This window comes from Lithobates pipiens, unplaced genomic scaffold (genome assembly GCF_037356315.1).
Source record: "Lithobates pipiens isolate NorthernLeopardFrog02 unplaced genomic scaffold, aLitPip1_a1.2 Scaffold_16, whole genome shotgun sequence".
NCBI lineage: Eukaryota > Metazoa > Chordata > Amphibia > Anura > Ranidae > Lithobates > Lithobates pipiens.
The window spans coordinates 561,892,859-561,905,575 of record NW_027507748.1 but is presented as its reverse complement, the minus strand read 5'-3'; the positions used below and the strand labels follow the sequence as shown (position 1 = coordinate 561,905,575).

At 38.9% G+C, this 12,717-nt stretch overlaps 1 protein-coding gene across 3 annotated transcripts in view; it reads right to left on the bottom strand.

Annotated features, from left to right (window-relative positions):
- KIF5A (kinesin family member 5A) overlaps positions 1-12,717 on the bottom strand; it is a 232,420-nt gene that overhangs the window by 138,564 nt on the left and 81,139 nt on the right. For all 3 annotated transcript variants that reach the window (XM_077483606.1, XM_077483607.1, XM_077483608.1), the window contains exons 2-5: positions 11,046-11,133; positions 7,973-8,046; positions 5,758-5,862; positions 2,594-2,642 (exon numbers count right to left, since the gene is read on the bottom strand). In XM_077483606.1, coding sequence (XP_077339732.1) covers positions 2,594-2,642; positions 5,758-5,862; positions 7,973-8,046; positions 11,046-11,133 — 316 coding nt within the window. The remainder of the gene's footprint in view (positions 1-2,593; positions 2,643-5,757; positions 5,863-7,972; positions 8,047-11,045; positions 11,134-12,717) is intronic.

Sequence of the window (12,717 nt, the reverse complement as noted above, 5' to 3'; positions counted from 1 at the left end):
TTTGGATGAAAATACAAGTGTTGCTAAACCCAGGACCCTGCATTCAGTATATCTGGTCTCCCACTGTACATAGAACATGGAAATGCAATAAGTTTAGTAAATATAAACTGTTAAATACCTTTTCTCATCAGCAGTATATAGCAGTCTTATGACTTCTATGAGTGTCTGTAAGAGGAGTTTTCATTCTACTGTAACTGTCCTATGAGGCCCACTGTCTGGGCAGTGCTGATTGGCCCTGTGCTGATAACATGTACCCTCCCAAGAAAGAAAATAAAAATCGCTAGCCATACACCGTAAACTGAGCCCCCAAGGCCCTGCACTAACAGGAGATAGATTGGGGGCTGTGGAAGAAGGGGGGATCAGAGAAGATAGGAGCAAACAGTCTTTTTTTTAACAATGCACAAGATTAACCCCTTAGGTTCCACAGAGTATAACAAGCATGCTTTACTACATATATGGACTGATTTTACTGTTGTGGGTTTAGTAACACTTTAACAGCAGTCTTGCGTGTGCAGGTGACCTCCAAAGGCTACAGAGTATGTGGCTTGATTTAAAAAAAAATATGATTTACTATGTAATGTATGCTCCAGCATCCAAATGTTTTGTAGGCAAAGCCATTTCATGCCTAAAACATATTAATCAAGTAGAACTTGTAGGAATAAAATCAAATCAAACGTGCATAGTTTTATTGAAGGAATTTACAAAAAAAAACATATTTGTGGAAAACCTCAGTGAACCCTACAGAGAGGTGTTTTACACTGTTCATGTGCACAAAGGAGGTCCAAGAATTTATATGCTGTTATTTGCAATGCTAAATACCTGTACATTTGCTGCCTTTTTTCCTATGATAGCATAGTGTACAAGGTTTATTTTTACACGTAGATTTGGATGTCATTGCTTAGTAAGCCATTCATTGTAATGTTGTTTTTGTTAGAAAAATGTTGACAGGATCTAAAGTGTACCTTATCAGAACAGAAGGCACATAAGCAACATTATTTTGGAGCACAGAAAACTAGGAAAGACAATACACATTAATTATCAGTGTACATACAATCATTTATATAGGTACGTGGATTACTATCACTATTTGCACAGATACAGGGGCGCACAATGCAAGAACACCATAATAATTCATATCTGCCCTTATTAATTTGCTTTAGTAAATCACCCCCAGTATGTTTCTCTTCTTTCCATTTCGGCTAATATAAAATCCATTCTTGCTCAGAGAACATCAAAAGTTCCTGATAATGTTGTCCTATTCTGCACTATTCCTGTGTCTCATCTATTTCCCATTTAATTGTCAGAAATGTGAAAGCAGACAGACAGATCAAAAGATGTCTATGTGTGCTCATAGCGTTTAGCTGGCAAGAGACAGAAAGGGAGATATGTTTCATAAAAGCACTGATATCATCTGCAATCCTCACCCAATGCTAATCGTGATGCATGTGCTGTACTTTTCATCCTTAAAGGAGAAGACCAAATCTCTTTTGGCCATGCTTCTCCTGTGAGTCACAGGACTGCACATAGTTCCGCACTCCTGTGACCCACATTCAACCAACAGAGGGCTAAAGCATGCTGATGGCTGACAGCTGACGTCACAGATGCCTGACTGCACCTGAGCCAGCTGCTCCTGTCCCTTCCCCAGCCCAAGACTCCAGTGAGCGTCGGAGGGGCACAGCAGAGAGACAGTGACTGACAATCATCGCCTCTCTACTCACTTAAGACCGAGAACTGAGTGATCAGAGGTCTTTGATCATTCAATTCTCTGTGTAGAGGTGGCGAGGGACAGATGCAGCATCAGATCGATGCTGCATCTACATAGGTAAGTATGAATGTTTATTTTTGTGAGAATCCCACACTTCTCTTTTAACTTTTCTTCAAAGAAGAATGAGAAATATTAGAGCTCCTTTACAAGGAAATCTTCCAAAAGGTTGTAAAAAAATCCCCCTAAACAATATTCAAATCCTCTGACTTCCAAAGGCTCCTATTATTACCAATTCTATTATATGACTGTTTGCTTTTATTAAGTCATCTATATCTAGATGGGTGCTCAAATTATGGATAGTACATCCTGTAAAATGAAGCCTTAGGTTTGATGACATATATATTCTTAATCATTTAAATAATATTAACAAATTTGATTTAAAAGCCATAGATAATATTAGCACAAAAAAACGTACAATTTACCAACATTCCAGTAATGAATTTTGCCTTTTTTTCTTCTGTGCAAAATACTTTTTGTGTTTTTTTATACTGTATATATTTTCACACATGATTCACACAGCTTTCGCCCAGAATTCAAACGTTTTTCAATCAACTCTAATTAGAAAAATGTATGAATCTTGGGTGAAAGCTGCATGGATCTTTAGTGCAAACAATTACAAATAGTTTAAAGGCCAATTCCAAGAACAAGCCCCCAAAATGACCCTATAATCACACTGCCCCTTACCCATAAAGCTGTTCTTGTATTTTATTGTACCATATCCTCTTATTGATCAGGGCCATTTTAGCGACTCTTACGGTACTGCCAAGGAGCCAGTCACCACGGCTTTTTTATGTCTGCTTGCAAACTTTCCATGTATGAACTACTTACCATCTAGCAAATCTCTAATTTTATCCAGGTAGATCTCAAAATAAGAAACCTGAAAAAACAAGACAATAAAAATAAAAAGGAAATTACTTGGTCTGATGTCCCATAAACCATTAAATCATACAATCTTAAAGACCTAGATTACTCAAAAATTACATAAATCAAGTGAACTAGCGAAATAAAGGAAGTAATAAATGAACTACTAATGCTAAACAGAAAATGCAACAGTTTATCATACTCTACTACCTTGAAAAAGCGTGCCATGAAGTATAAAATCTATGGGTTTGTTATATTTACACCAATAAAAGGACCAGCATAGTGAGCATGAGGTTGCAACTTCATTGTGTATGGACTGAACACTGCAACTGTGCTAAAATCTGAACGTTCATCTAATTTACCTTCTGATTTATTTGTAATCCATCAAACTGTGTAGTGTGTAGGTTTATAGGAGGATCTGGTTTTCTAAGTTCCCCTTATGAAGAGGAAAGCTCAGAAAGGCCAGGACATGAGCAAGCACTTTAAAAGAAATTGGGATTCCAGAACATGTAACCAATAAAGTTTATCTGTAGTTTTCTTTTTTTTTTTTTCTTTTTTTATTGATTTTCAGTAAAATAAATAACATTACAAAACATCTACAAACACCTAACATTACTACATCACCACCTACATAGAACATATAACATTCCTAGAGTATACATACCACAAAGATTTTTAAAATGTCCCTTAAAGCGGTGTTCCACCCACAATTTTTTTTTTTTTTAAGTCAGCAGCTACAAACACTGTAGCTGTTGACTTTCAATAAGCCCACAATGTCAGCTCCATGAGGCTGATCCATCCATCGGATTGGGTGCAGGCCCTGCCATTCTAACTAAGGGAAACCAGCAGTGGGGCATTGCAGCTTCATTGCCCCTTTCTTACTGCTCATGTGCAAGTCACTCAGAGCTTTGTGAATGGCCAGCTATCTTCTCGCCACACAAGAGGCTATGAGGTCCTGTGCGGACCGGATGGATCAGAAGTACAGGCTGTAGTTCATAAAAAGGTACTATAGAATATTTAAAACAAAAACATTTTAATATCCATATACGAGGGGTGGAGAGGTGGTCTTTCGTTTAGGACCACCTCTCAAAAGTGAGTGGAACTCAGCTTTAATATATAATTATTCCTTAATCTAATCTATTAAAAGACACATTTTCTCCTTTTTTTCTCCCTTTTTCTTACCTCTTTTTCCGCTTTCTCCCTCCCCCTTTTCTCTCTTCCCTTTCCTTCACCTCCCTCCCCCTTCCTTCCTCAAATCTTTCTTCCCCTTTCTCTCTTTCCCCTTCCTTCTTTCCTTCTCCCTCTCCCCCTACTCCCTTTCCCTTAAAAGTGAAGTCATTTTAATTGTGATTTAACTTAAGGGTGAAAACTAAGGTAGCTACCCATAGATGTCCACCTAAATATACGTGACCCCATACCAAAATATTTCCCCAATTGTACTATTTTGTAGTGAGTTTCTGCACCCTAGTGAGAAAGAGAGAAAAAAATGGTCTCCTTACCCTTCCCCCTTTCTCTCTTTCTCTCCTTCTCTCTGTGTCTATTCCCTTCCCTCACTTCCCCTCTCATAAATATATATATTTAAATTTGATTACAAATTGAAAAGGTAACTACCAATAAATCTTTATTTTTCTTAATGCAAACTAACAGGCTGTTTACCCACATTACAATCTGAGTGTACAATACATCTAAAGTGGCCTGTGTCAGAAGTCTAAAGAGCCAAAGAGAGATGTCCTGTGCCATAGGGCTAAATAATTTAAATGATCTAAACTGACCCTTGGCAGAGACTTAGGAAACAGGAAGAAAGCTGCCCATCTGGAGCATCTTCAGGAGAGTCTGCTGTGCAGAGGTATGTCCAGGACAACTTGGAGGAAGCTGCTGTTGGTTGGACATTGTATGAAGATCTCATTAATCAACTATTTATGGTACCTTTGACCACTTTTATAGGGATAGAAGAATAATTCCTATTGGGAGGCACTATTGCAGAACCTAGGGTCACTGAAAGACTGCTACTAGATGAACAAGAACCACCATCAACTTTGCTGTTTACAGAAGACTGCCCTTAAAGAGGAAGTAAACTCTCCCACTCTGATGCTTCTTTTCATTTAGTCCATTATAATAAGTAATTATCAAACTATAGCGACTGTAATCCAGCCCAGATTGCATATTACTTACTGTTTAAAGAAACTTTAAAAAACTTGTTTCCAGGGGTTAGGCAGCACCATCTTAAGTATTGTAGAGTGTATTTCCTCCCTTACATTGAGCACTTCTTGTACTGTTAACCAAGCCTCCTTCTCAATCCAACATTTCTATGGAAACCCTGCTTCCCTGTTCATAGCTGACTTGTTTTATTTCATAGTATTTACTTGTGCAGATTATCTAGTGTTTGTCTGAGTGAGTCCTATCAGCTTCAGCTGATAAGACTGCAGTAATTCTGTCCCATGCCCTGCTTTACACTGCATGTGATGTCACATGGTCACATGGTGTGTAGGAGGAAGCTCTGGGTGATTATGCAGTCTCATGGGAGTCAGTGTTGTGTGCCGTAGGAAGTCCCGATAACAGATAGACAAGCACATAGAGAGTGTGCCGTAAATCAGGGGAGATCTGGGCATGCTCAGTGATGTCATTCTAAAGAATAAAAAGGATTACAACAATACTAAGCAAGTAAGGAGATATCTACAAGCAGTGTTCAGGGTTTTTTTATGCTGATTTACATGGGACAAAGTTGTGGGGGAGGGTTTACAACCACATTAAAAGGCTATTATAAGTGGAAGGCTTAGGAGCATTTTATGTATTTGGTTATCCTGTACACCTATCCTCTCTACACAAGTAAATTGAGCAAATCATGGAAAAGAAGCCTGCTTGTTGTCCCTTATGAGTTGAGGTGTTGTTGAGTGTGGCAACAGGGAGCTGACCATTAGGGAGATAGGAGAGCCTGTTAAATTCCAGCAGCCCCTTTGAGGGTGAGTACTAAATGTAAATAGGCTAATATGAGATTAATATATTGATGATGAGGAAAATGTGTGATCAAACTATACTGCAAAAATCTGTCTCTTTGTCTCTGCTGGCCCTAGGTGGAATAAAGTGCATGAAAAAAATAATATGCAATAACATGATGCAAACTGGCACCTTACCTTGATATGAAATTCCAGGTTTTCGTCCATGGAGTATATGTGATTGAAGATATCTCTGGCAATTCTTGGTATTATTCCCATCATCTGGGGATCATGAAGCTTACCCTGAGGAAAAGTTACTTCAGGTTTAAAAGAGAACTTAATGTCTTTTTTCATTTCCAATCATTTTATTGGGAAAAATATAAAGGTTACAGGCATTACAATTCTAAACAGGTAAAAAAAAAGCCATAATCAAACATAAGCAGCTATCATGAACATTCGAAGGTGTTAAAGGCAAATAAAGAGGTATTGCTTTCACCCCTCCAGGGAATAACAGTCCCTGATTGGTCAGATTCCAAATCAGCAATTTGAGGGTTACAAAACAGAACTTTCAGAAGAGATAGAAAATGAAAGAAAGGAAGAAAAGGATTGTATAGTGTAGTCTCTGCGATTAAAGAGCTCTATACCAAATTTCCAGGAAAGCTTACGGACTTAGGGCATTTTCTGAAAGATAGGTGATCCAAGGATCCCAAATCTTTTCAAATTAATTCAAATTCAAAGGTAATTTATCATTGAGGATAGCTGAGATTTTCTCATTGACCATTATCCAGGACAGTTTGGTCTTAATCATGTCGAATAATAATAAGGATAATGGGAGATTTCCACGACCTAGTTATCGCAGTATGAGCTGCTAATAGCACAACATAGATCAGCCTTCTCACATACCGTGGAGCTGATGGTTCAGCACAAGGGAGCCTGTTGCAGATTCCTTTTAAGATTAGTGCCTGTCAAAGTGTACAGGAAATTATATACACAAATCCAGAATCTGCAGACTTTTGGGCATTCCCACCAGATATGTAGAAATGAGTCCTCCTGACCACATGCTCTAAAACAGTGTGGTGTAAGAGGCCAGCCTTGTTGGGACACATACTGTCTTTTTCAAACAGCACATATTAAAGTAATGTAAAATATATGGAGCAATGCCACAAAGCCTTTCTTACCTTGGAAAATAGGCAACAAGTTTCTGCATGCTGACTCTGATTCAGTATAGAGCACTTGTGCACCTCAAACCCAGGCTGCTCAATAATGAACAGCTTCCATGGTAGTTACACAAGTCCCCTCACATGTGCTACTACTAGCCCATCACTGGAAGGGAAAAGATGGTGTGGGAACAGAGCCAGATGCCATGAATACAGGCAAAGCATAAAAAAATGTTTGGGATGCCCAGGAACTCTACAGAGGAATCTGCAGGCAGTTGAAAGTGCTTAATATACAATGTGGATAAAGATTTTTAACTTTTTTACCTTATTTGCTGACTTTAAAGTAATTTTTGATTTAGCATTTACTGTACATTTCTATATGCACATTACTGTATTACTATTACTATATTATATATTCAGAACTGCAGCTTCTTCAGTTTTTAACTATTTGTATTCCACTACAATCTTCCTTGATTTAAACAACCTTAGGGAGCCCACTAAGGATGAGTGCACTAATATCGTATTTTACATATTCATTAAGAAAATGTTCTAAACTAGCAGTGTCTTGCTCTTTGCCTAATATATAACTTCCTACATTGCTTATTGTCATATGGTCATATAGTCAATCTGGCTCCCTTTGCCTCAGACTTGGAACCCTGCTGTACAAAACGATGGTGAAACATCTATTTAGCCTTCTAATGCACTTTGTGGCCTCAATTTATGGCCATTCTGCTAGTGGCCACCCCCTTCTCCAATGAGACTGCTCTATATGGCAGCTGAGGAACATTGGACAATTGAATGCCAGTTGAGAAGGCTAAGCCATGAAATCTTGGAAAGTCATGCCGCAATAACAAAGTGATAATTAATCAGAGAGGAGCATAGAAAGGGCTTTTCTGTATAATAAAGACAACTGCGTCTTGTGCTACTACATTTAGACAAGACATTTACGTTAAAGTTTAAAATGAACTACATGTCACTTTTAACAAGTCAGTGTGCCACAGAGTGAGAACTTGGCATAGAAGACCATCAGCGTAAAATTCCAGGTGACAAGTTCACTTTAACTGGGGCTGAGGACTGAATATCAACAGTGTCTGCAGTACTACCTGCAGGTGACGTGGTACTTTTTGTATTGTTTTCTGACCATTTATATAGAAGATAATATAAAGACAATTTTTAGTTTAACCTTAAAACCCCTTCACGATAAACTCTGAAATGTTATATTTCCTCTAACTGCTTTGTATACATCCTATGCTTACCTCCATGGTGTGGGTCTTCCCAGAGGCAGTCTGCCCATAGGCAAAGATAGTCCCATTATAACCAGCCAGCACATCTGCAAGGAAAGAGAAGGCAGATCACTGAAGTATATCGCTATCATAAGCAGAAATAGTGACATGTTTTACATTAAGAAATTTATATGCAGACAGAACTTTAAGACTTTACAAAAATGAAATTAAGAAGCATTTTCATCTTTATAGAAGCAATAAATGAATATTATCTGTACAATAATATATAGATAACTTTTTCAGTTTTTTATTTCTATTTTGTAGAGTAATTAGCCCCAGATGTGCATTATTTCGTTCACCTTCCAGCATAATACTGGACGCACATGATATTTGGATATTTATGTAATAAAAAGATATACAATTGTGTAAAACGCGGCATGTGTGTGAGCAACAGAAATTTCAATTGGATCAGGTGATTGTCACATTGTGACACCATTGGGTATACGTAGTCACATTTGGCCAACAAATCCTGGGGAAAATAATGCTCTGACAGGTTAACAGATGTTCATTCATGATAATTCCCAACCCCTCCCCCCCAATAAGCCTGAGCTACTGGTAAATCTATGTGCTGCTACCTACCCTTCCTATTGGTATAAACCTGAGTGCTCAACAAAGAAAAGTGTTCATGTTTATAGAAAAACCTGGCTGTACTGTACATGCCTCAATGAGCTTTGTGTCTTAAATGCGATCAGTGACTTCCACTAGTTAGATGTTAAAGGTATCATCTAAGAACGACTTCATTTTTTATACATGCAAAAGTACCACATTCATGCTTTCTTCCTTTAAAGAGCCATATAATGAATGAATGAATTAATTAATTAATTAATTAATTAAGTCTTATCTTAACCACTTGCCGACCAGCGCACGACGATGTACGTCGACAGAATGGCACGGGAAGGCAAATGGGCGTACATGTACGTCCCTTTAAATTTGCCGCCCTGCCATCGGGAGCACGCCGGCGGCGGCGCGCTCCCACGCTGGTCGGGACCCCCGTGAGTCCGGTCGCGGGACCCGCGGACTCGATTGCCGTGGGCTTCCCCGCGATCGTCTCACGGAGCGGCCGAATGGAGAAGTGCCGTTGTAAACAACATTTCTCCATTCTGCCTAGCAACTAGTGACACTGATCTCTGCTCCATGTGATTGGAGCAGAGATCAGTGTTCACTAAATGAAAGCCCAACCCCCCCACAGTTAGTAACACACCCCTAGGAACACTTAACCCCTACACTGCCACCCACTGGTTAACCCCTTCACTGCCAGTGTCATTTACACAGGAATCACTGCATTTATATAGCAGTGATTACTGTATAAATGACAATGGTCCCAAAAATGTGTCGAAAATGTCCGATGGGTCCCCCACAATGTCGCAGTCACAATAAAAATCGCTGATCGCCGCCATTACTAGTAAAAAAAAATAATAAAAAATTATTAATAAAAATGCTATAAAACTATCCCTATTTTGTAAACGCTATAACTTTTGCGCAAACCAATCAATAATCGCTTATTGCGATTTTTTTTACCAAAAATATGTAGAAGAATACGTATCGGCCTAAACTGAGGGAAAAAATGTTTTTTTATATATTTTTGGGGGATATTTATTATAACAAAAGGTAAAAAATAATGCGTTTTTTTCAAAATTGTCACTCTATTTTTGTTTATAGCGCAAAAAATAAAAACCACAGGGGTGATCAAATACCACCAAAAGAAAGCTCTATTTGTTGGAAAAAAAGGACGTCAATTTTCTTTGGGAGCCACGTCGCACGACCACGCAATTGTCAGTTAAAGCGACGCAGTGCCGAATCGCAAAAAGTGGTCTGGTCTTTGACCAGCAAATTGGCCCGGTCTGAAAGTGGTTAAAGCACAACTTTAATCCTTTCCCACCTGCCCCTACATCCCTTTAAATAGTTTGGAACACCTGGAGGGGTGGGATAGATTGACGATCATGTGACAACTGCCACAGTAGACACATGATTGGAAGCGGTCCCGCCTGGAGCCTGAACTAAGAGCTGCCTGCAACAGCTCAGTCTATGTACTGAAAATACACAGTGCAAGTTCTCAGCACATAAACAATGACTGCCCAATGATGCATATGTTACACATAGTTAATTTGACTGAAAAAAGACACAAGTCTATCTAGTTCAACCAACAGAATAACAAAAAACACACACACATACACACAAATAGAAAACCTCTATATACACAATCCTAGAAAAAGCCAGAAAAAGGCTAAAAAAAGCATTTCGCTTCAGCGGAGAGAATAAAATCCTTCAACTACCCCTTGTGATAAAACCTATAAATATGGGTAACCAGCTATATTTTGTGCATTTAGGAAATAATCCAGGCTTTTTTTTTAAACAACCTACTGAGCTGGCCATAACTAGTTCTTGAGGGAGTCTATTTCACATGTTCACAGCTCTTACTGTGAAGAAGCCTTTCTGTACATGAAGGTTAAATCTCTTAAATCCCTTGTCCTTTGTGATGGCCTTAAAGTGAATATCTCTACAACAAGTTCACTATATGAACCACTTACGTATTTATACATGGTGATCATATTACCCCATAATTGCCTCTAGTCCAGAGCAAATAAATTCAGCTCAGCTAAACCTTCCTCATAGCCGAGATCCTCCATGTCTCTTATCAGTTTGGTTGCTCTTCTCTGCACTTTCTCCAGTTCTCCAATATCCTTTTTGTGAACTGGGGCCCAAAACTGAACTGCATATTCCAGATGAGGTCTTACTGATAATTTGTACAGGGTCAAAATTATGTCTCTCTCTCTTTAGAGTCTATACCTTTTTTAATACAAGAAACTATTTTGCTTGTTGCAGTATGTCCAAGATTACAGCGTAATAGCAGAGGTAGGAAGAAAATCTTTGGGCTGAAAAGAGGACAACGCTGGACTCCATGGACTAGTAGATATATCTTTTTTCTTTTTATTTACACACAGGAACAATTCAAGGGACTATAAATTACATTTTAGGTAGCCTTATAAATAATAGCCTTATAAATAATGACATAAATTACTTAATGATAAGAGGTTGAAACAATTACCTTTAACAATTTGCATGGCGCAGGCATGGTAGACTTGCTCCTGAGTCGTATTTGGAGGAAACACTCGGTCAAAAACATATGGTTTTCCCTAGGACAGATAAAACAAACACAAAAATAAGTCAAAGGGTGGTGACACCAAATAATGATTTGATTTGGATTTTTTTTATGTTCATTAACTTTGCATTTTGTTAATTGATAAACTATTAACATTTCCATTTCTAAAAGCAACCTTAATTTACAGCATTTTTTCAACCTTGCCTTAAACCTTTGCACAGTAGTGTCTATTTATATATATATATATATATATATATATATATATATATATATATATATATAATATTATCTATTTACAATATATGTTATGTTAGGCAGATATGCAAGGATGACAAATGTGACTACAGATAGGAACTCTTGTTAGTAAACCTTTAAAACCAAGCTACACTGTCATGTCGTCATGTTGTGACTGCGGATTGAGCCTTCCTGTACAGGTGAAACCCATTTCCTTTTTTTTTTTCTGCTGTCAAAGACATAACAAAGGACTGTTTCCACAGAGGAGTCACAGACTTCCTCTATTAAATCAAAACTAAAATGGAAATTTTTTAACTGGGTGTGAGCTAACCAACTGTCCCAGCCAATTCAATCTACAGAGAAAACGCAGGCTGTCAACAGTTATAATATATTGTATATTTTTGCTCTCCATTTTAAAAACTTGTCACATCTGCACTGATACACATTAACTTGCATTGTGAAATTAAGTTGATGTGTATTTGTAACATGCATAAAACTACTATATTGACACTTCCGGTTCCGGCACCACATTGGAGTAGCTGCCTCTCACACCAGCTCCCACAGCTAGACTCCAAAATCGGCATATAACACCGGCAAAAGCTGCTCCAAACTCCGGCAGCCTTTCCCCTCACACTCGGCCACAACATGGACTGGTTTGTGGAGAAAACCACCCGCGATCGTACACGGCCAAGTGATCTGCACAGCTGCAAATCAAGGCCCCAGCTTTGGCCTACATGGATCCTCTCACAGAGATGGCGCCTGACATGGAGGTAAGCGGTAGCCTGGCCCCCTCATCATCATAGTATGACACTGTCGCACAGCATAATGGTGATCAACACACAGAGCTCATTGCCCAAGCTGTGGCAGCTCTCCTCTTTCCCATGATAGCACCCTCTGTGGAGAAGGCAGTCAGCGCAGGCATGCAGCAGCTCCAGGCCCAGCTAGGGGAACATGCCTCCAGATTGAATGAGGCTGAGCACTGCATAGCCAACATTGAGGAAGAACTCTACCAGGCACAATCCACAGAACAGGTCCAAGGCAAGCCGAACAAATATATTCTAGAGAAATTGGACGATTTAGAAAATAACTTCTGGTCGTGCACCTACATCTCTACCTTTTGGGAACAAATCCTATCCTACATCTTTGAAGTAACCTTGCTGAAACTGCCCAAAGACCCCCTGCTCCTTATCTTTGGGCACTGGGACCCACAGCTACTTCCCTGGTCACTCAACTCTACCCCCTCCAGCATAAACTGGTCTCTGCTATGCCCCCTACTCCTCAGAATATACATCCTGAAAAAGTAGACCTCCAACGTACACCCAAACACCTCACAGGTCAAAAGAGACCTCTTACAACTACTATTCAAAGACAAACTCAAGACAGA